Source organism: Calidris pugnax, unplaced genomic scaffold (genome assembly GCF_001431845.1).
Source record: "Calidris pugnax isolate Ruff unplaced genomic scaffold, ASM143184v1 scaffold1, whole genome shotgun sequence".
In the NCBI taxonomy this organism is placed as follows: domain Eukaryota; kingdom Metazoa; phylum Chordata; class Aves; order Charadriiformes; family Scolopacidae; genus Calidris; species Calidris pugnax.
In genome coordinates, this window is record NW_015090800.1 from 5165300 (window position 1) to 5192621 (window position 27322).

General features: G+C 40.2%; 1 protein-coding gene across 6 annotated transcripts in view; it reads right to left on the reverse strand.

Annotated features, from left to right (window-relative positions):
* Positions 1 to 79: 79 nt before the first annotated feature.
* ERC1 (ELKS/RAB6-interacting/CAST family member 1) overlaps positions 80 to 27322 on the reverse strand; it is a 289235-nt gene continuing 261992 nt past the window's right edge. For 5 of the 6 annotated variants that reach the window (XM_014937474.1, XM_014937475.1, XM_014937473.1 and 2 more), the window contains 2 exons: positions 17221 to 17409; positions 80 to 4834 (listed from right to left, as the gene is read on the reverse strand). In XM_014937474.1, the coding sequence (XP_014792960.1) occupies positions 4697 to 4834; positions 17221 to 17409 (327 nt within the window). In that variant the 3' untranslated portion in view covers positions 80 to 4696. Of the gene's footprint in view, positions 4835 to 17220; positions 17410 to 27322 lie in introns of those variants that run through there. The other variant, XM_014937476.1, reaches the window with a different exon arrangement.

Genomic DNA, 27322 nt, shown 5'->3' on the forward strand with positions numbered 1-27322 from the left:
CACTCTTTTTTCCTCGCCACGCTGACAAGATGGGTTGGCAGAATGGACCTTGCCAGGCGCGATGCCCCGTGCCCGACCCTCCCACCCCACCGGCTTCGCTGGGGCAGTGTTATTTTTCCAAAGCCTTCTCCATCCTCTCCAGTTCCCTCTTTCAGTGCGGGCGTTGAGCCGAGTAGAGGCTTCCTTTAAATACCAGGTGCCTTGATTGTACTATTTCCCTTTCGCATTTCATCCGAGTCAGTTGAGGAATATAAGCGTTACTTATGTAGTGAATTTTTTTGCTTTAAAATGGTATCAGTGCGTGACTCTCTACGTCCTTCGTAAAGACCCCTTCAGTGGCAATGATTGGCAATTAGTACAGGAGCGGGGACTCAACCCTGTCAACCTTTATCAGATGTCAGAAATTCCCCAACAAATTGAGCACTAGCAGCAGAACGGGTGGGAATTACAGGGCAAACAAAACGAAGCGCCCCTTTGGTTCAAAAAAAACAGGGTTATGTCTACGAGATTTATGACATTAATGCTCCCTTGTGCAAAATACCGAGAGCCCCAAAGTACCAGAAAATTTGCTGGAGAAGGGATATTCCAGCTGCCCAACCAGAAACGGCACACACAGCTTCACGCATCGCGTCAGACCTTCACCTTCTGTCCCCCGGGCTTGGCAAAAATCGGATACTCCAAAGAGGGTTTGGCATTTTCTAGAGGGAAAGCTGGTTAAAGGCAGTCAAAATGAGAGAGAATACTAGAAGCTTGGAGCTTCGGTTGGGAGCGTGCCAGGCAATTCTTCTTCCAATCGCAAACAGTGCTCATGTCCTCACCCTGCAATTCTAGTGTTGTAATGTCCTTTTAGTGTTTTACATGAGGCTGGATTCAGAGGAAAGTGAGTACTTGGACTTATGGATATCATGAACAAGCGTAATTGGGATGTCAGCTTTTAAACTGTATGTGGGCTTCAGGCTTGAGTTATTTTTTTAGCCCTAAACCCAGCTAAAATGACCTATTTCATTTTCTAGAGACAGCTCCTTAAGTCCTTACATCTCTCAGTTTTTCTACAAATGACGGCTTGAAAGAAAAAAAACAATAAAATTAAAGCAATTAAAACTTTCACAGCTCCCCTAGCAAATGGAACTTCATTCAACAGGAGAAGAAAAAGCAAGCTTCCCCAGGCTCCCTGGGAAGGGCCTCTGATTTCCTAGAGCTGCTGCTTTGCAGGACCGCTGTGCTAGGAAGCTGTCTGCATCTGCCTGCCTGCTGACACTGGGGTATAAGATTTTAAGAGAGCAGTGGTGGCTTAGGCAACTGGATGAGCATCACAGTGTGTGCACACATATGGCCCTTCTGCCATGTGCCTGACACGCAATTTCATGATGGATTACAATAACAAAATCCCCACCTTGCCATGAAGCCAGCGGTGTGGCACTCCGTAAGAGTGAAAAGAAAAAACCTTTCACTGGTCAGGTTCAGCATTAAAAGGTGGCCAGCAGCACCTCCCAAATCACATCGTTCCTCAAGCTGCTCCCCATGACAAGATCTCTGTCGACACAGGATCAGAGAGATTATCTGAAATAGCTCAATGGAGATCAAGTCTGTTCCTAAATGAGATCTGCTCTCTCCCTGAAAGCACTTTACTGAGGTCTAAGATCAACGTTTAAGATGGGAAGCCTTAGAAGACCTAGAAGATAACAGCAGTTAACGAGAAAAATTGCGACGACCCAACAATCCAGATGGCAGAAACAGCAGGTGTGTGGCTGGCAGATAAAAGAGCAAATGGCCAGCGTGAAAACTAGCCAGGCTTGACAAATCCTCTTGGGGAAGAGGGCAGGAGATGTGTAAACAGTGGGCTTCACCTGGCTGCGACGCGAGGAGCCTGCACACACTGTCACGACAGCACACTGCCTTTGGCTTGGGCGCTTCCTAGAATCACAGCCACGGGCTGGCAGCTGAGTTAAAGATGCAGAAGAACCAGCTCTGAAACTCGGAGCTCTCCTTGCAATGTGAGGGTGATGCAGTAAAGCCAGGGAATTGAAATGACAGCCTGAAGTGACCACCCCTCGTTCCCATCCCCTCCCCCTGCCTGCAGCAGAAACGCTATCAAGGAACATCTCAGTAAGAGGTTTACAAGGAGGAGTCATTTGAACCATCGATAAGGGAAATTCCACAGCTTCTCACAGAGGAGGGATTGTTTTACAGCAGGGAACCAGGGCAGCTGGAGATTTGACCATATAAGTTAATGAGATAGTCAGGAGCGGTGGCGGTGGTGCGATGATGTTAGGCTGATGGCTCTGATGCTTTTACAGGCGGCATTAAATTCCTTGAGTGAGTAATTAGGGCCGATGAAGAAAAGACAAGAGGAAAGATTTCAAAACAACAGCTCCTATCGAAACGTGCTGACTCAAATAATGGGACCAAAGGGGTGGTTCTGGGATGAGGCACAGCTCAATGGTATGTACAGTCACCGTCTACACGCCTTCCGGTGTTCCCCCCTTGCACACATTCAGGTTCCCATTACTCTCCTCACCCACGACAAAAAAAAGCCTCAGACACAGGCTGCTACTGCAGCAAGAACTAAAGCTACATTTCCTGATTTGCAAAGCACTGGCAGTTCAAAAGATGGAAAAGGTGTGAATCGCCTCTTCTTTGGAGACTTACGTATTTCTTCCTAGTGGACACCATGGTTATGGATCTAGTTCCTTCTGCTGAATCATTACAGTACAATGAACTGGGATGCGATTTACTTTAAATCAGATTTCAATGGAGTCTACAGGTATATAAGGTTTCAGTTTTCCCAAATTTCAGTGCTTGTTTGAAAAAAAGACAGGGTACATCTTCCCATACTCAAACTTTTGCTTACTGGAAGCAATCAATCACTTCTTGAGATAAAAGTTAGGTGTGAAAGACCTACAGAGGAGCTGTACTGTGGATTTGGAAGACATAAGAAACACAGTTTTCCTGAAAGGGCTTGGAACATTTTCCCTAGCATATCAGTCTAGCGATTAAACTCAAAATGTAGTAAGTCATATGGAATTAAACTGCAGGCTCTGAATGAGAGGTTTACTGAGAGGGTTCATAATTAGCTAGTGACTAAAAAACCAAGATTTCTTCCACTGCTGTGTTGATATTTGGTCTCCTTTCCCCCTCCCATCATTCTCTTAAGTAAGATGAGAAGGCTACAGGGGAACAACTCCTTTAAGGAGCACATGGGGACGTGTTAAAGGGTTCTGTCCCGCAGATGCCCCCAGACACACATAACCACTGGTAGTCAGGAAAAAACGTGTCTCCCCATTAATGCATAGTCCAAGAATGAACACCCAAGTCCTACTCACAAAATAGGATTCTGACTTGCTACCACAATGACAAACAGACCTGCTATGTCAGGTCATATTACCTATCAGCAGGGGCTTAAATGAGTGTCAGAGATGGATGGGAACAAGACTAAGGGCCCTCATATACATATAAGAATTGCACTGGTTTAACTAAAGCTGTGATTTTTTACCTATATACTCAGCTGGGTGTCACCTCCAGCAGAGATGCTCCTCTATAAGAATGGGTTAATGCTCTGAACTCAAACTCATTCCTTGTCAACCAAGGCTAAACCAAAGCTCAACCTAAGCTAAACCAAAATAAATTAAATTATAATTATAGTAAGAACTATGTTACCAATTGACCTAACTTGACTTTAAAATTATACTTTTAAGCTAAATGATGCAATTTGCTCATTTACAAAATGCCTAAGACTATTCTGATGGTAGCTAGTGTTCACAAAGCTATGGCCTGAAAAATTGCGAATTGGACAAACTATACAAGTTAAAGCTGGGAGCTGACCTGTTGACCACACCTGCTTGTAGGGAGAGAGCTCTCTATAAAATAAAAACTTAGGAGACAACAACCTACAATGAGAAATCGCAGCTAAAAATCCCAAGAAATCAACAGATGAAACAGTTACCTGAAAAAATGCCCCACTCGGCACTTTGGAGTCAGATCAGTGAACAATAAAGATCAAAGTTAAGCAAACAGAAAGTACCAGTATGCATACCTTGTTTCCCAGCTGCTAGACGAAGTGACTAACAGGAACAAATAGGGAAACTTTCCTCTCCTCTCTCTGTTATTTAAGAACATAAGAAACATTAAGACAGGCAGCAAGACCTGAGCTAGCTAGCTGATGCTGGCCAGGTGTGAGCCATAATCAGAGCACGCTCAGGTTTGGTTTTAGCACTATGAAATTCAGGCTTTCAGCTTTTAAGGAAAAAAAAAAAAACGAACAAAAAAGAAAGGAAAAGAAATTAAAAAGAAGCAATAAATGAATGAAAGGCAAGGGCTATCCTAGTGTGACCTTGTGAAGAACTAGAGCTGCTTGTATTCTGTAGATCCCCTCTTCTTTTCTCAGGACACATGGAAGAGCTTTGGTTAGCTGTATCCAAAAGTCACCATCCACAAAGTCAATGGGGAATCGGATTCTAAAGTAGAAAGGCAGTGAGAAGATCAATGCAAACATGAGTGATTAATCATAGTCTGGAAGAACCTAGAGAGCATGTAGTTTTTAGAGGTTTTTTTTTTTGCTGTTGTTTTCGTTGTAAAAGGTGCACCAGAAGTTTCTATTCCATTTTCTGTTTTTCACGTTCCTATCCACTCTCATGGCTCCTTGGACTGACTGGGCTTGGCCACTGGTGTGCTGCTCCGGTGGGGCTGGTGGCCGAGGTCATGACGACTCCTCAAGTGCATTGACGACTTGCTCCAGGATGTCAGGGCAGTGATCAGCTATCTGCTGTAAGATGGCATTGGCAAACTCCTGCAGCTCTGCGCTTTCCTTCTCGCCCTTTTCTAACTCCTCATGAAGCTGCAAGAAACACACAGAGGAACGGTCATTCTCTGCTATTACACATGTTCACAGGACAACGAGACCTGCCCAGCAGGCTCAGCTCTAAGCTAAACCACCAGTTTTAGAAAGGGAGCTAACCAAGGCGTAACAGGCACATTCAGGATGGGCATCTTCCCTTGGTGACTCGCCTCACCAGAACTGGATCATCTCCCCCTTCTTTATTTCACTTTTTCACTCTACAGGACCAGGCTTGTGACTTTTCCAGTTATGGCCACGTCCACATGGGAAAACTGGCCCTGAATAAATCATTTTACAATAAATATTAAAAAGTTTCCTCTGTAGAAAGCTTTTCTGAAAGCAACTGTCTTCCAGAAGCAATAGAGCATTTTGCTAGTACATTATTTTAAATAGTTTGACTTTTATTCACGAACCACAGGATGTTTCACAGGACATCACTTCAGAAGTACTTCGTATACAAAGTCCATAGAAATGTTACATAATTAATACACTCAGAGTTAACCAGAATTCTAATTTTTTCTGTGGAATTAATCATTTTCAAAGACTCTGTTTCCTAACACAGTCATAAGATGACTGTACACAATTGTGATAGAGCGTAGTCGGGTTTTGTTTACTAACTGTGCATTTCCTGCTGGATCATTCGTTGTTCAGATAACTGTAATCGGTTCAGAACGAGATGTGGAAATCCAAAACTTTATCTTATACTCTGTTTACGGTCTATAAACTGTTTTTCCAACAAGCGGTGTTGCAAATCATGCCACACAACGTGTTGGAGGATACGTGAACATAATTTTTAGCTCTGACCCTAATGCCGTTGCCAGAATCAGGGGCCCAGAGAGCCTTAGTGAAGAGCAGGAAACATCTGCCTTCAGTAACCTGTTTATCTGCCCAGCAATTGATAAAGTCCATGCTAGTCTGGGAACTGTGCAGAATCCCAAGCAAGGCTGTAATTTGTGCAAGCATTTTAGGGATTACTGTACTCACAGGGGTCTAAGGATCTAACAGAACAAGGAGAAGCAGCATCTCTTACTAGACCGGATGACACCGATAGATTGGATGAGCTTTCAAGCAGACAGTTCTTTCACATACTATATATCCAAGAAGGTCTTCTGTTTTTTTCAGAAATATGATTTTTCTTTTAATAAAGTATATTCCATATGAATATAAGACAAGCATATTTGTAGCAGGTACATACACTTAGATGGATTCTGAAATTTATTGCAAGCTTCTGCATCCCAAGTTCTTTGTCATTTGGAGCAGCTGTAGCAACTAGCTTATCTATATTTGAACCTTCTTTTAAATTTTTTTTTCTAATATTATCTGTCAGTCCTGTAACATTTCTTACTCTTAAGTGATTCATGTTTTTATTGGAACTCTACTATGTTAATATATGACATGGAAAGAATGTAAAATTGGAATGTTTGAACCCTGAAGGGATAACTGATCATCAGTACACACATTTCTTGATCTGTATTTTGTACTTCTGTAACACTGCTTGTTGCAGATTTTAAGAAGAGAGAACTGTCAGGCAGCAGGACAACAGGGATCATTTTACCACAACGCAGTGGAAAAGGTTATATTTCTACAATTAAAATTCTAATCAGATACAACAGTACATTTCTGTTTATTGATGGTAGCAAGCAAAGCACAAGAGATTGTTACTGCAAGGAATGCTGCACAAAAACAAACAGTCAAAGAACTAAAAAACAAACAGCTATAGAATAAATATAGAATAAATATAGAATAAATAGAAACGCTTTGTAAGGAAGTTAGGGTATAGACTTCTATAGACAAAAGTGAGAGAAAGGAAATTAAAAGGGTAAGCCTGCTACACTATTCCCTTTACTAGGCAGGGTAGCATCTAGTAAATTATTTGGGCTTTGCGTGCTGAATGTTAGTTTAATGTGTTCTTATGTGCTTTGTTTCTACGGGCTGCCGTACTCACAGAACAGCTACACCAAGGCCAGAGGGGCTCCTGCCAAGAATCACAATGCAAAAGCAACCTGATCCCGCTCCGCCGAGTGACACTGGCTGGGGAAGTGGGGAAAACGGGAGGGAGGGGAGCACTCCGGGCTCTGTAAGGGCTCTCGGGGGAGAAGGGGAGGAGGAGGGGAGGGGGGAATTCAGCAGGAACCCCTAATGGCTCAGAAACGGCACGCTGCGGAGAGGCGATCAGCCTGGTCCCAACAGCCTGGCAGAGTTATTAGTTGGAACCTTGCAATGGATGGATAAGCCTAGGAGAGGTCCAGTCAACAAGAAGGGTTGAAAGAGGCAGTGCTGGATATTGAAAGCCAGGAGACTGGGTTTCAGGGACTACCTCTGAGCCTCAGGTTGCTCAGCCTAGTGAAACCCCAGGGATTCGGGTGTCCCCAGTTCCAGCAGCCTGCAAACCTCCAAACCACTGGCAAATTCATGGGACTGGCTTCCTTGGCTTCTCGGGCCAGCGCCAAGATTTCATGGTACCATTCGTCAGAAGGGTGGGAGGTCGACCTAACAGGATAAGAAGCCAAGGATGTAATTCTCTCTTTCTTTACCCAGCTCCTGCAAGGGCCCTTGGCTCTCGGTCCCGGAGGAGGAGAACCAGGAGAGGGCAGTGTTAGCAGGGAAAGCAAGGGCTGGATCTGCACCACCTGCCCAAGCCAGCATCCCTCCTCCGGGCACCCTCCAGGTGAAGCTCCAGGAAAGGACAAAGCAATGAAGTGATCAAATATAAAACACCTCAAAGAGATTAACCTTCCAAACTGAAAGGAGGTTGGTGGACGAGAGAGAGAATCCAGTAGATTCTCCAGAGAGAATCCAGGATGTTGTTTTCGGTGGGGCAGTACTGCAGATTCAGTGATATCTCATCTTCTCACTGTGCTCGTCACCATTTATGGGGACACATGCAAAATACAATGATTCCTTATAAAATCCAGGGAAGCCCAACAAAATAAGCCCAGTTTAAAGCTAAAATAAATCAAATGTAATTAAACAAAAGTAACCAAATTAATGAGATGAAGAAAATACTTCAATAAGTAAGTTTTTGACCATCAAGAGCACAAAAGAAGACGGCTCCGAATGCTGAAGGCCAGCAGTAATACTTTGCAAATTAGCGTAGACAGAAAGTCTACACAGCTGGCTGGCAGATGTCTGTGAGGAAACATCTTTGAAAAAGTAGCAACGCTAGCCTTGCCTTGAGTTTGCTAGCTTCAGAACATCGAGGTTTAATAACGGGATTTCTATTTAAACAAAGACCTCTTAATTGACTATGTGGCTGGTTGCAGCATTTCTGTGTCATGTATGTCATCTCTGTTTACGTCATTCCTTTCAGAAACAGCTGTGACCTGCAGACGTCACCCCTCATTCAGACCAGCTCCTTAATGGGGAACATCCAGTTCCCCACGGTATAACTCGATTCACCTAGACGGTTGGCAGTCTGTATTTTAGGGGAGTTTCTCTAAAAGTATTACTATCAATTCTGCTCCTGATTTCCTAGATTTTCTTGTGAATGCAAACGGAAATGGGGTTATCTTCCTCATGCCACTTTTCTATGAAAATAAAGGAGTGTTAACAGCAGTCCTTTTTTGTTGGCATTTTCAGCTGAGGATATGAGGAGATTGATTCACTTGCCTCACAGAAATGACCAAAAAAAGAGAAGGCAAGGCCAGATATGTTTGCCTAGTTGATGACAAGTAAAAATAGACAGCTCAGAAGGAAAGGGATAGCAAGGACCCCCAGAAGTGCTTCATAGTATTTATCTTTGGATAGAACAACAGCAAGGGCCTTCAGCATCTCAGGGGAATGGAAGCTTGCAGATAACTACAATAGATTCAGACACTTTTCACCACTGCTGCCTTCCTTCCTGGGTTTAGAGCAAGTCATGACAGGAATACATTTCCATTTTTAGTTAAACTTCATCAGGGAAAAAAAATCCCAAACAATTCACCATGAACTTAGCTTGCATTGTGCTTCTCTGGTCCAAGATATTCCAGATTTACTGACCTTCAGAGGGAAGGAAACTTCATAGTTAAGAAAAAGGATGCTATGGTTTTACATGTGCGCCAGGTGAATTGCGGTACTGCTCTGCAGAACCTTGGTGGCCTTTGCTTATCCCATAATGTAAACACAGCAGCACTAAGCTAAGACCCTTTAAAATTATTTATACGGAGGAGGTTTACTTCCCAAAGTGTTATTTTCCTCTTGTTAGTAACTCCACAAAACCACTGATGAAAAAGGGCAAAAAAAATAACAGTATCTCATCTCAGGCTACGGAGAATAAAACTGAATACAGAATACCAGGTGCCTGTAGAGCAGCACAAAAAGGAAGTGAACTGCAGGACTTCTACAACAGTGGAAACTGGAACTATGTTTCTCCAAAGCGTAGGTGTTTCTGGATCAGGCTATGGTTCGTCTGAAAAATACGTTTAGAACTTACCAGAAATAAGCATCAAGAAGAAATTAAACTGCTTTATTCTTAACCTTTGTTTTGTCTCAAAATACATTAAACTACACTGTATCTCAGGTAAACGGACAAGAGCTTTTGCATCTTCCCAGACCAACCAGTGTAAATATGTACGTTTGAAGTAGTGAGAGCCAATTGCATACAAACTTTGTTTCTCAACTATAGAGCTATAAAAGGGCCAAAGGAAAAGGTTAGGAATATGGAAATCCCAAAATAAAACAAAACTATAAAAGAAAAAAGGTTTTTTTATGTAGACCCTTAAATATTTTTGATCTATCTGGAAATTTTGTCCTTAGGTTAGCTTTTTAAAAATATTTTAAACACATGCATTTAAAAATTAAAGTAAGATTTCAAATTAAACATTCTGTTATGACTTTTTAAAATAATGTAAACTTTAAAAATATGTTTTAAATACATTTAAATACACTTGAATAGATTTTACAACCAATTTTGAGAAATAACTCTGAAAAAATTTGTTGACGGCTCCTGCAGCATGTATTTGAAATAGTTTTACACATGGGATTTATCCTGCATTCCTGAGCATCTCTAAGCTTTGTGAATAGCAAAAGTATTACTATCTCCTTGGTGATGAATTCATTTCAAAATGATATAAATGGGAATCTAAGCTATATTTTGCTTTTGTCTGGAGAAGTTTTCCTGCAAATCCCTTACTTGCAAGTAATATGTCCATTCTCCAGCAACAGCAGTGATCATTTCACAGTCAGAGGACAATTTTCTATTCATGTAAATTCTGGTGTATGTTACACACTGGAATTTAATGCTGCTACAGTGTACAGAAAGTTGTTATTCTGTGGGTAAGCAGAAGAAATAATAATTATTGCCTGTACCACAGGGCTATCTGCTAGGGCCAGACCCTGCTGACCTAAGCACACGTAACATAGGCAAACCCCACAACCTTAATCCCTGAAAGCTCACAATTCTGCCCATTAAAGGGACTGTGAAGAAGAGTTTCGTGGCAACTTCTCCTAGTTTCAGTTGCAATGCATGACTTTAGGTGTTAGTTTACTCTTTGGAAGCTGGATTGCTAAACGCTGCCACAATGACTCTGTGATGGACCCATCATGCTGGGCTTGGACCTTGTCACCTCCATTCTCTGCTGATGAATGAGACATCTGCTGCCCCACAGGGGCTCTGCCCGTTTATAGTCATAAACACAGTGAAAATTCATCTGTCTACAAGGAAAATCTTAAATACCTCTCTTATATCTCCTAGCTGATGAGTTTTGGAAAAACTTTTTACCTGTTAGGACAGAAGGTTGGGTGGGCAGTTATAGTTTTGTACCTGCACAGCGCAAACCAGAGAAGGACAAAGCAGGAGGTACTTGAATGAAAAGATGCAGAAATAGCACCTGGCTATTTCAGGATCAGAGCTGGACCCCTTGCTACTCTTTCCACGTTACTTATTTCTCTTTAAGAGGAAGTTCATTTTGTTTATTACGAAGTCATGGAGAATCCTGTTAGCTCTGAAATGACCAGAGAGGTAATTCTTCCACTTTGCTCTGCTCTGGTGAGACCTCACCTGGAGTATTGTGGGCAGGTCTGGAGCCCTCAATATAAGGAGGACATGGACCTGATAGAGAGGGTCCAGAGGAGGCCCACAAGGATGATCAGGGGGATGGAGCACCTCTGCTACATGGACAGGCTGAGGGAGCTGGGGTTGTTCAGCCTGGAGAAGAGGAGGCTCCGGGGAGACCTAATAGCAGCCTTCCAGTACCTGAAGGGAGCCTACAGGAAGGCTGGGGAGAGCCTGTTTACAAAGGCCTGCAGTGACAGGATGAGGGGCAATGGCTTTAAGCTGGAGAAGAGCAGATTTAGACTGGAGATTAGGAGAAAGTTCTTTACTGTGAGGGTGGTGGAGCACTGGAACAGGTTGCCCAGGGAGGTGGTTGAGGCCCCATCCCTGGAGATATTCAAGATGAGGCTCGACGAGGCCCTGGGCAACCTGGTCTAGTTGGGGGTGTTCCTGCTGACTGCGGGGGGGTCGGACTAGATGACCTTTGGAGGTCCCTTCTGGCCTGGGCAATTCTATGATTCTATGATTCTGACGGATACTCCAAGAAAGAAATTTCCATGGAATATTTTGGTCCATAAAACCCAGTGAGCCCAATAAGCCAACTGTGGACCCGGCTGCTCCTCCTGTGGTTCCTTTTATCCAGGAAGGATGCCCACAGAAGCCATCCCAGAGACCCCTGTGCAGCCAAGCAAAACCCATAGCAGCAGCTCATACCAGGAGAAGCTGCAAAAAACTTCCAGGAGGACCACAGTGTCTGAGCAAGGCACAGAACAACAGAACCTTTTACTAATAGCACAACATAAGGAGATGTGAGCTGCCCTCGAAAAAATACGGTAATAGCACAGGTTGGTAGAACATATGCTTGTAGGAACTGCTTGAAATGAGAGCACAGTGAATTTTAGACACACCACACACACACAAAACACTTGACCATGTCCTGAAAGTAATGTTTTTACCTTTATATCTCTTTTCAGGTTAGGAATAGTTAATGTTACTGATTGACAGTATAAATATTAATTAAAATTAGTGGTTTCAGGCACAAATAAAAATGGATAATGTTATGGCACTATGGATATGGTCAACTTATGGATAATGTTTGTGACTTCAACCAGTATTTAAGAACTATGACACTGAACCCAAGTTCTCATACTCACCCAAAACATTAATTTAATATAAAAATTCAAAATGCTATAAAATGTAATAATTTTAGAAAGTTCCTATACCCATTACTTTCTCAACTAAACTCAGGGAATACATTTGCACATGAAGGACATAAATTGTTGCAATTATTACTTCTAATTTCTAACAGAGGCCAGAAGTGGACTGTTTAACTTTAAAACACATTATGCATTCCCATAAGATTACAAATTAAAAATAAATGACATAAATCAGGTGGGGAAGATAACAAGCTAATGGAAGAGCAGTCAGAGAAGAAAGACAGGGTAAACTCTGAAGTAACAGACTAATTTAGAATGACTAAATGAAAAACATGGCAGAGTGATTTCTTTACAGAAACTAAGTTGAGTAATTTCTCATAGATGATACAGAAATAAGAACACAAGTGGAATCTGAACAAAGAAGTACACAGAAGGTTTATAAAACAGCTATTTGCAATTTAGATAAAAGTTTATCCTACTTACAATATTGTTTGTAATAAAAATCAAAATGTGTGTTTAATACTTCCAAATTCAGCAAGCATATATGCAATTTTAAAATGGAATTTGAAAGCCACATACACGTGATCCGGTGTCCTTTTGTACTAAAGGCTTAACATTAACTAAGCTGAGAGTGAAACATGAATTACGTGCAATGTAAATTATGTTGCTTGGAACCAAGCCACAGGTATTTGGCTTGATAGGGCAGGTTGTGACTGATACAGTGAGCAACATCATCACCTTCTCCTTCCTCTGCATTGAGCAGCTGAGCGGAGAAGACATTCCTGATTTCTTGGGAAAGGATTAGTAAGTGGGAATCCCTGGATGGTCTGTGCTTTGGCTGAAGCTGGAACTCAGGGAAAGAGAGGGAAGACAGCCTTTCTTCACTACAAAGGCTCTTCTCTCTGTAACTTGCAGCTGAAGCAGTCATAGGTGCAACAACATGTTAGCAGTGGGGTAAGCCATTGCAGGTGTCTTCTGAGAGAGTGTCTCATGGAAAGACACCTGCCCAGGCCCTACAGGCTGCTGTTGATGTCCAGGCCACAATGCAAATGGTGCCAGAAACACCTCTGAGGAAAGGGTAACAGGTCAACCATGTGGGGAAAAAAATGGTGCCTGGAGGCCAGTAAAAATAGGTAGGACCCCCATCCCTAGACAAAGTCAGGACATGCTGGATATGGCTGGAAAGAACCAGCAATGGCATGGAGTAAAGTGCCTCCTCTGACTAATCCTAGGGTTAAGAAAATTATTTTAATCAGATAGGTCCTCTTCTGTTGGAAGAAATATTTTTCAGAATGACTGTAGGACCTACTGAAAATCAGCTCTCCATAATATGAAGTTCCACACATTTTAGAGGTAGATTTGAAGTGATAAGAAACATTTATAATACTGCTTAAACTATTAACGGTACAAACACTGGTGCTTACTACTAATATCTGGTTGCTCTCTTTCGTTGTCTCTTTTTACTTTCTTGCACTGCTGCCTTCAAACCACAGCACAACTATTTAAATGAGGATTTTCAGCAAGTTCCTGTTTCTACTCCATTCTTTCCTCTTACAAAGAGAAGAGAAAAACAAAAACCAAACTATAAATAAAAATGTGGACTGTATCATTATGTTCTTAATGTCATTTCCCTTCATATAGGAAAAAAATCCCTCACTGAAAGGCAACCATCTGAAACGTGAAACATAGCAGTAGTTCTACGGAGTCCAAGAATATTAACATAATGATACGTTTAGGACAAAGTGAAAGAAAATATTGTATTTAATACAAAATTGCTAGGATAATGCATTTATCTATAATGAATGAATGGAATTTTTATTTTTCAGTGTCAAGACTTGGAACATTCTTCCTTCCTTCTGGTAATTTCAATTTTTTAAGATTAAAAGTTGAGCAGGACACAAACAGGTCAAAGGAGGACAGTTCCATAAACAGTGCTGGTTCACTTCTTTGGGGACATTTGGTCAAAACTGACTTAAAGAATATTTTCTCTCACATGAATATCTTAATGACATAGTTCAAAGTACCGTAGATTATTGTCTACAACTTAGTCTAGTATACTAGTTTAGATTAGGTTTTGAGATACCATATGCTCATAAAGTACTGGTTTCAGGCCTTCATTACAATTGGACCAAGATTTTATTATAGTAAGTCAGCTTTACAAAATATCTTTGATAAAATGCCAACAAATAATAACATAGCATCTTGGCCCCCTATTTTGATTAAAATCAATGAAGTCACTAAGAAATATAGCTGAACTTAATGGTAGCATAAAGAAACTATTATACTTGAGAGGTACCAATTCTCAATAAAACTTTGAGAGTTCACAAAATTATTTATGTGGCAACAAACTCCCCTTAGAACCACGGTGTTGATGCTGCCAGATGCTTTCCCGATATTGACTTGTACACTAGTTTTTGTGGGTCACTGCGGACATGCTGGAAGAGTGAAAAGCTTACATCTACTTCATATACTACTTTTACCTACCAGAAGAAGCCACAGAAAACTCCTACTAGTTGTATCTGAGCCTCCCCAGCAGGGATGAGAGACCTGCAGGGTGGATTTGCTATATGAAACACCAATAATAGTTGCTGCAGTTTCGAAAGCAGAAGGACAAAACGGAATTCTCAACTATTCATAAAAAAAACCCCAAACCAACCAAAAACAAACTAAATAATCTCATTGGTAAGAAGTGGCTACATTGGCATCATTCTTAAATATTATTGGTGATCAGTTAAATGTATCCTCCCTAATCATGTTAGCACTTCTTAACATTCAAGAGGATTAATTTTTTCCCACTGAGGCTTGTGAAGCATTATCTACAGAAAATCATATTAGAAGGGACAGGAGTGAATTTAATGCACTGGATTTGAAGTAATTTACAAAACTCATTAAAATTCCAAAGATGCAAAACGGGTATTCTGTGATGAGCTCCTGCGAATCTGGAGAACTGATTCCCACCCCCCATGGGAATACTTTAAACACAAAGGAAATTCTGCAGTTAGAAACAGAAAAGCTTCATGACTTAAATGAAAAATGTGCTTTGTAAATTGAAATATATCATTAGTTTGTATTTTTCAACTGAAGCTTGTTAAATACAATCTAAGTGAGTATGGGAAAGCAGAAGAGAATGCTACTTTTTATTTTAGCAGATGTTAGCTGCTCATGGGAGACACAAATGGAGTAGTAACTTTAAACAACTGTGGTGACAGCAATGCAGAATTAAGACAATAATGGGAGGGATAGAAAAATACATTTTTTCATTTCTCCAGGACAACTTAGACAATTCTTTTTCTCAAAATTTATACTCAAATGCTTTCTTTACTGCGTAACCCAAAAATGTTGCTAATGGATTAAAAAAGTTTAAATGATAAATATTATCTTTTATTAAACCAGTACATAGAACTGGAAAAAGCCATGTTGTTTTGGGCTGACTATTCAGGAGGACTTGCCTAAGAAAGCCTTTTCTATTTTCTTTACCTGCAGTCTCTTCATCAAATAGAAGACATCACCTATGCCCACAAATCTTGATTCTATTCAAAGACTATCACAGCTATAACAGACTAGTCAGTTTATTTCAGGGACATCCAAACTTTGCCCACATCGAGCCTTTACTTTTGTTTTCAGAGATGCCTCCTATATGTGCTACAGGTTTTGTCATCCAGTGCTTCATCCCAATCTGACAGACAAAGCAGTTCAAAATGATATGCCTCGTGCTTTGATCTATAACGTAGGGGCCATACCTCTTTAATATGTGAGGATGGCATGCATTATACTGAAAAACTTAATCCTGTGTCAGCGATTACAGAACCCAAGAGGTAAATAAATCGCTGAGTTTGGGTGCGTAGGGGCTAGCAGGCTTTGCAGGGAAATGGAACTTGTCAGGCCTGTAGAGGCAAATGTAGATATCAAGCAAGGCACACAGCACACGCCAAATCAAACAAATGTATGAAGACAGGTACAAAGACAGAGATCAACTGTCCTGTACCATCTAGGCCCTGTTACAGGCATATTTATCTCCAGAGGTCTGCTCGTCTTTCTGAACTGTTAGACATGCTTCTGTAGGCTTCCTGTAATTTGGCTGCTGAGCTGCTCTCTCCAATTTTTGGATCAAAATTCAGCCTTAAGTTGAAATTGCAAGGAAATGAGCTTAGACATCGCAAGAGAAGAAAACCAGAGCTGAAGCATTCAGGGCAGGCTCAAGATAGTGTTCACTGACCTGCAAAACCATTTTTAACTATATAGGTCTTACACTAGTTTGTGTGCATACTGGATAAATTCAATATAGACATATAAAAGTGAGTAATTTAATGAAAGAATTTGCCTTATAATCCAAAGTCAGGGTCAAAAAGACACAATTAGTCACATTTATTTCTGGCACAAGTTCCTTACGTTAGTTTAACTTAAAAAAAAAAAAAAAAAGCATTCTCTAATATAGAAGTAAAATTAAAAAGTTGTAAAGAGAAATATGAAGGAATGAGAAAAAAGGGTGGTTTGGAATGATGAATTATAGTATGAAAACAAGAGATAAAAACTGCCAGTGAAGGAATTAAGGAAGGCAAGACATCACCAGAGCTGGGAGAAAGGAAGATTATTTCAGTAGCTGAATTACAGCTAGATTGACAGTCTCTGTAGAGACTTCATCAGACAAGCTGTTATTAAACCCTTTCACTTCTGTATTCCCAAACTCCTGGAAATACACTGGTGGACTTCTGAAATCACGTGTCTGTGTGGGCATAAAGCATGGGTGTATTGCATCTGGCACACTGGCTTCAAATCTCGGTTTAGGTATCCAGGTAAGGTGGTAAGCAGAAAAAATTACTGGCAGAAGATAATGTAATAGAAGGTAAGGACATCGTATTCATTTACGTAAAGTGACTCATAAAATATGCCAGTTAAAATATAAATGGTTAATGTTATTAAAAAAAGATTTAAGATCTCTATGATTAGGTTAAGTTATAAAGAACAACTAAAATTTATTAACAGGTAAAACACAGCAGTACCTTACAGTTTGATTTCCCAAGAGTGTGTAGATGCATGGCCCCGAGTACAGATAAAAGAACAGATGAAATTCCATAATAAATATTAGATGGAAATAATTAAAAAAATATTGACTTCTCCTATCAGCTGAAGAGTGCATCTTTGCTACCTGTTTTCACCACTTCCAGAATGGTTTCCCAACATTTTGGTGTGGCGCATCAGTAAGACCTACATCAACAGTTCAGGCCCTTTTTCAGAGCTTCAGACTGCGAACTCACCTGCTCCTGGGTCATCTTCTGCAGCTCTTTCTCCCAAGCTGCCCGGTCATCGTCCAGGTGGTAGGAAGCAGGTGGGGTGAGTCCACGCAGAATCAGGGGGTCACGGTCGTGGCAGAGGGCTGTCAGATGTCCAATGTACAACTTCAACTTGCTGCGGTTCTGATCAAGTTCTAAGAGGGGCTGAATTATCTGAAATAAGAGAACAGAGACAGTGAGGAGCAGCCTGAGACTCAAGCAGTGATGAAGGCAAAGATCAAGCTCTAAGTTACAATCTTGTTCAGCTTCATACTGGAAGAAACTTCAATACTCTCCCTTTCCCACCCAGTACTCCTATCCCATAACCCAACAACCATCCAGATGAAGCAGAAAAAGACCAAGAACACTAGGGGAAAGGGATGTGGTGATGACAGCTGTCTGATAAATATAGGAAATAATGATGATATGGGTGAAAAGTGAAATAGTATTAAATTGAATACATTAACTCTACTAATTATCCAGCAGTGTTTCAGTCAACTATTTCAACTCCCTGCTTTAAAAATCAGTTTTTCTGATAAAAGGTGTCTGTCCACAACTAAGGCAATGTAGATTTTAACTCATTTTGCCAACAAACATTTCACTGTAATTAAAGCATGCAATAAACATGTTCTAAAGGGAATAGTTTCAAATGATGCCAAGATGTTTGTTTCTAAGATGAACATACTACTGTAGAAACTGCATAGAGACCTATCTTAACCAGAAATTTAAGACATACTTTTCTATAATTTTTTCTATAGCTAAGATATAGCCTTCTCTAGTTTTGAAAAGACAATGACTTTCATTTATTGCGAAGACAGACTCTATACAATAGACTAAAAACTAAAATCAAAGGACTTTAATAAGTACTTTATTGTTTCATTCCATTCTACTTTACCTAATCCGAATCTAATCCTTGTTCCTCAATGCAATCCAAACTGGAGTCATCCAGTTCCCACAAAAAGTATTTGCGGAGCCATTTTTCTTTTGTTTTGCAAAAACATAGAGCTCAAGTGCATAAAAATATATTGGGAATCCCTCTGACCTCCCCCAAGAATACTGCCTTGTATTGTTCTAGGTGTTTGTGGGCATATATTCAAACCCGCAGTAATATGAAACTCGCAGATGATGAAAAACCGAGAAAGAACTGGGTTAACTGCCTCCATAAACCTAGGTGCTGAAGCTACAGGCCGTGATGTGCAGCAGCAAGGAGAGCTGGAAAGCCTTGCCACCAGCATCTTGTCTTCGTTTTCCCAGGCAGGGGCTGCACCTGCTGTTTGTTAGCGGGGTATCTTTTCAATAGGACACCTCTGACCCTGCTAATGAATAAAGAGGGAGATAATCTCTGAGTCAACAGGAACCGGGTGCTGGCACTACTTTCAACAAAGCCTCTAGCTTCGACCCCTTTTAATCAGGCTGTCAGGGCTCACTTCTTTTGCTTCTAACACTGTTTTACACGGATTAATTTCTGTAGAGTGAGGGGATCTGAGAGCCATGGCTAAGCAGCTAACTAATGTCAGGCTCCTTGTCCTGCAGAGCGTAGCAGCACTCAGCAGTGTGCCCACACCAGAACATCAGGGTGGCAGCAGCTGTGAAAGGCCACAGGGACACAGCCAGGGTAGAGAGGACAGACAAGAAACCTGCAGAGAGTGTGAGCTCACGTGCTTTATGAAAAACCCTGCTGCCACGTGCAGCCTCGGGACAACATCTGTTTGCAGATATAAACTCACTGTTTGCAGATATAAACACACATATAAAAATAATGGTTTGACAGATCAAGACTTCGAAGTGCAGCAGGGCAGAATAGTCTGCTCTCCTGTATACATGGCAACAAGAAAATATATTTTAGTAGCATCACCACAGTTACACTTCACTTCCATCACCAAACACAGCTGTTTTTAGCCGATTACATCCATCAGCTTTGGTTGTTTGCTGAATTTGTGCTATTTATCCCAATTTCTTAGAATTTGGGCTACCTAGATTATGATCTGAAAGTGTACTGCCTGTACAGGTTTAAAAAAGCGATGTTTCCAATTAAACTGATGTCTTTTTTACCTTTCTTACTACTTGCTTTTCCCACACAGGGTAGAGTGACGGAATATCACATATTTAAAAAATACTCTTTTATAAAAGTGTGAAAATTAAGTAGTCAATGTCTAGTAAGTGTCCAGTCAATGTAGTAGCTGCTTTGTACTCTTTTCAGATACTGAAAACCCAACAGACATGCAGATTTCAGCCTAAAAAGAATCTGACTTGCCAACCTTCCCAGCTGTTCTTTGTGAACAGAAAGAAAGCAGAGCTATCTAGCAAGTAAGGATGGAACATACAGCAGTCAAACTTGATTGCTCAGGGACAAGTCCCCTTTCGAAGCACATTCCTCCGGCACCCTTCCCCCTTACCTCGAGCTGGAAACAGGCCAAATGAGGCGTGTGAAAGTTCTTAACTAGCAGCCCTCCCCAAAGCCGTCCGCAGAGCAATCATTCCTCTCGCTTGGGATCCATTAAACCCTGCCAGTCAAGTAGGAAATGCCCTTCTATCTGCGTTCCTGCCATATCTAATTTGAACTAGCCACTTAGCAAGAGGCACTGTGCTTCCCACACAGCCGAGCTGCCACTGCCTTATCTCAAGAGGGTGTAAGAGCATTTGCTAAGTGGGAAGGCAGGGTAGAGCTGGACTCATAAACCACGTCGCGTTCTCATGAACAGCTCAGAGCTGTAGAGCTTTCTAGGAAAATAAAGGCTAAACAGACCAAACCCAGGATATATCTTCTAAAGCGGCCCTGATTCATTGATTGCCCTGATAGGTTTAGGCCATCCTCATCAATGCGTGGAATGAAGTCTGCTTAATGTACTCCTGAGTTCAGAATATTGTTAATGTCCAGTGAGGTTTGACAACATCTTTCACTAAAAAAGGCAATCACTAAAACTGAAGCAGAAACACGAAATGCCTGACAAAGCTGATACAAACCCAAACCACCTCCACCAACTGATAAAGACATTTTGGAAAATACTCCAAACCAAATTCAACTGGGAAACAACATGTCCAGGTTTTTTGAGATTTCACAGGTGGTTTTTTTTAAATCTTTGAGCATGACAAATGTGAATCTAATTGCAGTTTTGCAAGTCACTGGGGAAAAAAAATGCTTTAGAATGAAATTAATACTGCTTCTTCAGTGGTAGTCTTGCTGTTGCTGTACAATGGTCAGCTGAAACACAATTAACTGTATTTAAAAGTTTTTTTATCATAAGAGTCTGCATTTAAATACATATATATATACATGCTGCATAGATGAGAAAAGGTATTTGCAACTGAATGTGGTTGGAGAGACCTATGTAAATGTTTGGTCATTTTTACCGTGAAAGATGAATATCCTCCCATACAGAGACTGTGGTGTCTAAAAGTTTGTCTCAGCAGTGTCTAATATAAATATGCAAAAACACGTAGGTGGTTATATGAAAAAGAAAACCAGTGAATGGGTGGTACAAGTGCAGCAGTGTCGATCTGAGACAAATGTGATATTGACTACCCATAGACGCTTGCGGAGTAAAGTATGGTTTTAATCAATGTGTAACAGGACTCATTTACCACCAGCTTTAAATTACGGGTTCTCCAGGCAGAAGGGTTAATGACCTGGTCACCTTTCTCCCTGCTAACATCCCTCTCTTCTCTGAAGGAAGCAACCACTTTTCTTTTGCACAACCAAGCAATTAACTTTACTTAGTTAATTTCAGAGAATACCTTCTAAATTGATACTCCGTGACAAATCTGCAGCTCCCATTTCCAAGAAAGTCTTATATGTACCCCTGAAAGCTTGCGTGTTCTTCCAGCTACGTCAGTTGACCTTGTAAAAGTGATCTCCTTACACAACTTGCCTTACTTATAATCATGCATCACATGCATGTTGATTGTGGATCAACAGCAGTAATTGCTTTCTTACAGATACATGTCTATGATTTCTCTGAACAAGCAAAAAAATGGAGAAAATAGCATCTTCTTGACACAGCAATGCCAACACAAAGTGCCATACAAATACTTGGCACTGGCATGACTGCTGTCATACTCCCCAAATAGCTTGACCACCCTGCTTGCACATATGCTGCATGTATATATTCACTACAGAATGCTAAAAGGCAGAGTAATACAGATAAGTGGTCTTCATTTTGCAATCAAATAATTCAGTGGATTTTTCTGAACTTACCTATAAATCTTTAAATATTTGAGAAAAGTGCCTGGAAGAACAGCTATATCAACAAAAAAAAATAATAGAATTGACAAGTAATCTCGGGATCAAAGTAAATAACCTGAGGTCAAAATTCCACTGTTTTTGTATCAAAAGTGTTACGAAGAATTGTGGACTGAATGAATCTGAAAGTTTCCAAGGAATTAACTAATTTCAGAAATACTTTAGCTTGCTATCCTCGTCTATGGACTTTGAGTGTTTGTAGATCCTGCAAAGGCACACGCACACACAAAAAAAGGAATTCTGAAAAAAACCCAACCAACACCACAAAACATCATCAAAGATCTCCTCAAAACTTCAGACTGGACATAACAAATATGCTTGGAAAAGAAGTTAAATGGAGGTAGCCCTTTATCTCCTATCAATCACATTTTTCATGTGAGCGTGGGAAAAGATTTTCAAACCTTGTTACGTACAGATGTAACTGTGCTGCCCAACAAAACCCACTGCCCAAACTACCATCACATAGGAGAAGAAGGGTTCAAAGTCTGGGTATATACATATATTTGTTAAAAAGAAATTATTCCAAGGAGGATCTGACAAATCTAACAAAAGATGAAGTGGATCACAGTGAGTCCTCTGATGCCTCCCTGTATCTGCGTTTTATTATAGGTATTACTAGGCAAGAAAATTTTGCCTATATAGCAAAATATCTTATACTGGGAGATATGGGAATAAACTAAGATCCCGAATGACACAGTCTGAAAGTATTTGCATGGCAAATTGAATTATGCCTTCTTGCTCAGACCGTTTGTGTTTGTTTGGCAACAAACACAAGGGTTCAACTACAATCATCTTGTAACCATTGAATGCAATGGAGTTTTATGAGGCATAAATTTGGCTCAGAAAGTGCAAAGCTTTCCCAAATTCAGAACAATTTATCACTGGTGTCTTCCCTTCATTATTTTAAATGGAAACAGAAGAAAGTTCTCAAAAAGACACAGCCTGACCTCAGTTCAGTTCAGCTCAGTTCACTGCTGCACAGAGATACTTGGTTTCTTCAGAAGACCACAAGACAAAAGCTCAGGGACAGGCTCAGTTTTCCTTAGATTTGTTTTAAAGACAAAAATGGATTTAAATCTAACTTTCATCGTTTTCTCCTCATAAAACAAAACAAAACAACATGCGTGAGGAGCTGAAAGAGATTCTGGCTATTTTGACAGAGCTGTCTTGCTCAGTTCATTTCTGACAGAATCAATTAGGAAATCATTTTTATATAGCAAATTCTTTTTGAAATTTTTATACACCATGAACAAATCCCATGGATTAATGGTTTCCAGAGTTCACCCTCTTCACCTTGGGAAAAATCCAGACCAGAAGAAAAGAGCAGAGAAAACACAAAACAGGGAAAGTAGTTTTGTCATTAGATCCCTCTGTTTAAACAAAATCTTTCCCCCATAATGTAGGTGAAGCAAAGAATTGCAGTGGGTTGGTAGGGTTCCTAAAGCGCTGAAAATGAGTGAGCAGTTAAAAAATATTTTTATACATAACAAATCCCAAAGTGCTTTTTCATGACACTGGCAACTTTTGCTTACATGGGCTGAGGAGCAAAAGCTTGCGGGGAACCCTGTGAGGAATAGCAGGGACTACGGTAGATGAGAACCAAAACACACTGGTGGGACTGCAAGAAGCTTCAACTGGACCATGGGGAATATGAACATTCAGGAATGAGGTCCCTCAGCACAGCTGAAGGGGGTGTCTACATACAGCTTGAATTTTACCTCTTTTGTCAGTCCCTTACTTTCAAAAGAAAGACCATTTGCCCAAATCCTCATCTCTAAATACAACTAACTGCACTGTGCACACATTGCATCTCTTTCTTCTGTAATAGTCCAGACACCTCTTTCCTAGCTGAGGCAGAGAAGAGAAATCTGTGCCTTAACTGCAAGCTGAGAACAGAACACATAAACTGGAATTCTTTTTTATTTGTCTAAGTTTTCTTTTGTCTTAAGATTTCTTGGGGATCCAGAAACCCAGCAGCTTAGTTCTGGAGCAAAACGGGATGGACAAAGTAGGGTGAGATCTACGGAGAACCTATACAGAACTTCAACATATTAAAATCTCTTTCATTTGAGAATTTCAGTCCTGTACATTAGTTATCAGGTTAAAATTTTGAATAATAAATTATAGAAAGCTGTGCAGCTGGGTAGTCAGACTTATGATATTGACAATTAGAATATCATCAAGAAAAACAAAAGTATCCCCACAGCAAGTGAAAATAGTTTAACAACTGTTTGCAGCTTGTACATGACACCATGGATTTAAATAGCATCCTTCTGATGAAAATTTTGTAGGTGTCATTAGGCAAGTTTTGATTTCATAGAACCCATTAGATTTTATGCTGATTCCTTCTCCGCAAGCACATAGCAGCTGGAGAATAAATAAGAACAACCTGCTTATATTTTTAATCCAGTCAAGCTTTCTAGCACCTCTTATCTATATAACAGTGAACAAGAAAGCACACACATTCCTCGCTCTACTGTATTTTGTCTATTGTTTCTTCCTATTACAAGGGATACAAGGAAACAGTGGCTAATATGCTTTTGTTTGGAAGCAGAATATTGCAGCACATGCACTGGGAGAGCGTGTCCATGGGAATGCTTATGTATCAGTGACTGCATTCTTCTGTCTCCCTGCTGTCTGTTCCATTGCTAATGGAAAACAGAAAGTATTCCTTAAGTAGTTTGCCAGAGAACACAATCAGTGTTTTTCCTGTTCAGATGAACTATAACCTCCCTGTCCGCAGGTGACAGGTATCTTTGTCTCGTCCTTCTCTAACACTGGGTCTTCATTCTGCTGTTCCACCTCTCCACCTGCTACGTGACACTTCCAAAGCAAAGCCACATGAAGCCACCAAACACCTGGTTTATCTGTCTATAAGAATTCTTTTTAGAGTTGTTTGCTCTACATTCAAATGCAAAGTCCCATTAGTAACTATACCTATTTATACATACATATATATATATAGTAATTCTTATCGAGATGTTGCATTAAACAATCAGATGCAGTTGGACTGCCTGTGGTGAGCCTAATAGGAGTTGGAACTGTAAATCCCGACATCTTCATCAGTAATTATGGACTTTACCAGCCAGGAAAATACAGTGTCTAGATTGGCTACATGCCCTTATCAGTTTTTATTTCAGTCATATTACTCTTGAGCTTATTTTCATAGTTAATATGGTGGAAAACAAGTTTGGGCCTGATTCCTTCTCTACTCTAGTATTTCCCCACTTCCCCATTTCAGTTTTTTCCTCCTAACTGACAACTAAAAGGTGCTGGCAGTGACACCCCCAGCCTGGCTGCAGCTATTCCTCTTCTGTCCTTGCCCTGTCTATGAGTGCCAGGGTTCAGCTCCCTTCTCCTTTATGACACCAACAGCGTATTCATAGTTTGCAGAAACTTCTGACAAGTGCCATAAGAAATATAAATGGCAGAGTAATTGGGAGATAGTACCAAATATCATGCAAGCTGCAAGCAACAACTCTCCTGGAAGTGGCCAGAAATAAAAAATGTTTGAGTACAGAATTCCTACTTGCTACAAAGACCAAGCCACTGGTAGATGATCATATTCAGCTGCAAATCAAAAAAAGAAAATAAGACACAGACCTGGAATAATCTCATTTGGTAGAAATGAATGATGGTCTTTTTGTAATTGTTTTGCTGAAAAGCACAAATCTCTACAAAAAGAAACCAGCCATCTGTTTTGAATGTTTCAGAATATAAGTATCTACTTGTGTTCTTCTTTGATCTGTAAGAATAATAGGAAGACAGTGATACAATCCAGTTACACCTCTGTTGTGAGTGCTTAATTCATCCCAGAGCTGCAGATTACAAAATTCCATCTGGAAATCTTAGTCTTATCATTCTGGGATCAGAAAGAAGATGAACAGCGTATCAAGACCAGTTCTTTTGTGCTCATCCATATAACATTCTTGGACAGAGAATATATTCTTCAAACATGAAATAGTTACTAAGATAGCAAAATAATAGAGTTTTTTAAAAAAACAAGCTAGCAAAAGAACTATTCCCAGAAACAGGGGAAGGACGAGTAACAGAAGTTGCTATCATTATAAAGACAGCATTCTTCTCTAGGCTGAGCCATCCCAGTCTAACAATACTTACTGGGTAAAAGATTACATACCAGTATGGGGATAGAATTAGAGAGAAGGTGGAAAGGCATGGTTTCCAAATTGGAATCGTAGAAGATTAATCATAAAATAAAATATTAAGCATGACTTAAGTTGTTCACTCCACCATAACAGGATTGTTACTTACACTAATGTGAGAAGGTCCCTACAAAAGGCTCTCTGTTATTCAGAGTTACTCCAGCCAAAGGAGAAAAGATTATTCTCCAAAAAAAGGAAAAGCTTGAAAAGGCTTGAAAAGAAGAGATAGTTGTATGATGGCTAAACCAGGATTTTGACTTCTTCAGAGCAATAAATGTCAGTCCATGAACTCGTCGTGTCTCCTTCCCTGAACTTGATGGCACAGTCGTCTTTCAGTGTCATAATTAACGCCACCGCCCACATAAGCAGGGCTCCAGAAAAGCAGGATGGAAAGCAGGTCCTGTGATTAACCAGGACACTGTTCAAAGTGCTGCTCTTGCAACAATTAATTAGTCACATCACCTTATTTGACTGCATCACATTAGGGTTCTTTCTAAAGGGTTGCCCATCTGGAAAGTGGGAGTGAGGTGCCCTGGCTGTCACTGGTACGACACAAAAAATCTGGCACTTTATCGCTCAGTCTGGTCAAGTGATAATGTTTAAATAAATTAAGATTATTTCATGTATCTGCCTTCAAATTTTGCCCAACTTATGCCTCTAAGGCAAGCACAAGATACATTCTTTTATAGTGTTTTCACTTATATGAATTAAGAACTGTAACAGACATGTTATAACTGATTATTATACACTACACAATTAGTTTGTAGATTTTTAGAGAAGGGAAGAAATGACCCTTCAGAGGACAAAAGATGACAATGAAGAAGAGGCAGTGGTCTAATGAGCTTTGTTCAGCATGCTGGAATGGCAGCTCCTTGAAATGTTTAACATATGAGTCACTTTCCCTTTTTTGAGAAGCAACAGGATCTTGGAAGGAAAAATAAGAAGTATTAATAAATTGAGTCAAATACAAATCTAACATAATTTTGGGAACAAATTCAAAATGAGGTATTAGAATCACCATCATATGACTACAACAACACTATTTTAGAATATTGTGTAATAATATTACACTAGCACTTATATAGTACTTTTCCCAAGCAGAGCTTCCACTTTATAAAAAACTTCAGCTCATTTTACAAATAGAGAATTTGAGACGGGGGGAAGAGAACAAGTGAGCGATTGGAGATGATGCCAGGAAAGAATTTATCTTCTGAATCGTGGTCTAGTACTGTGTCCAGTAAATTACATTGTAATACGAGTCAGGCACGAAAGCTCAGTGGTTTTAACCATTCTGCATGATCTAACAGTTAAAAAGATCATATTGAAAATAATTTATTTAAAAGGCTTATGAGGTCACAGTGCAATAAGTGACAATACTAAGTGTGACAGTAGGATGAGCAGCTCTCTACACGCTGCAAGCATAAAACGTGTCTCTTGGAGAGAGACATGGCATTTATGCAGTGAATGAATGCCTGTGTAATCATTTGAAAATGGAACTCACCATGAATAAGATATTTACTTTGCTAAAAGAAATCAGTATGTTAATCCAAGCACTAAATAATGTAGAAAAAAAAAAGTCAGTATTCTTCTCAAACTTCCCAAAGTATAGACACTTTTAGTTCTGTAGTGATCTCAATGAAAAGTTCATGGGGTTTGACAGCTACAGCAAAGGTTAAATCAAGTC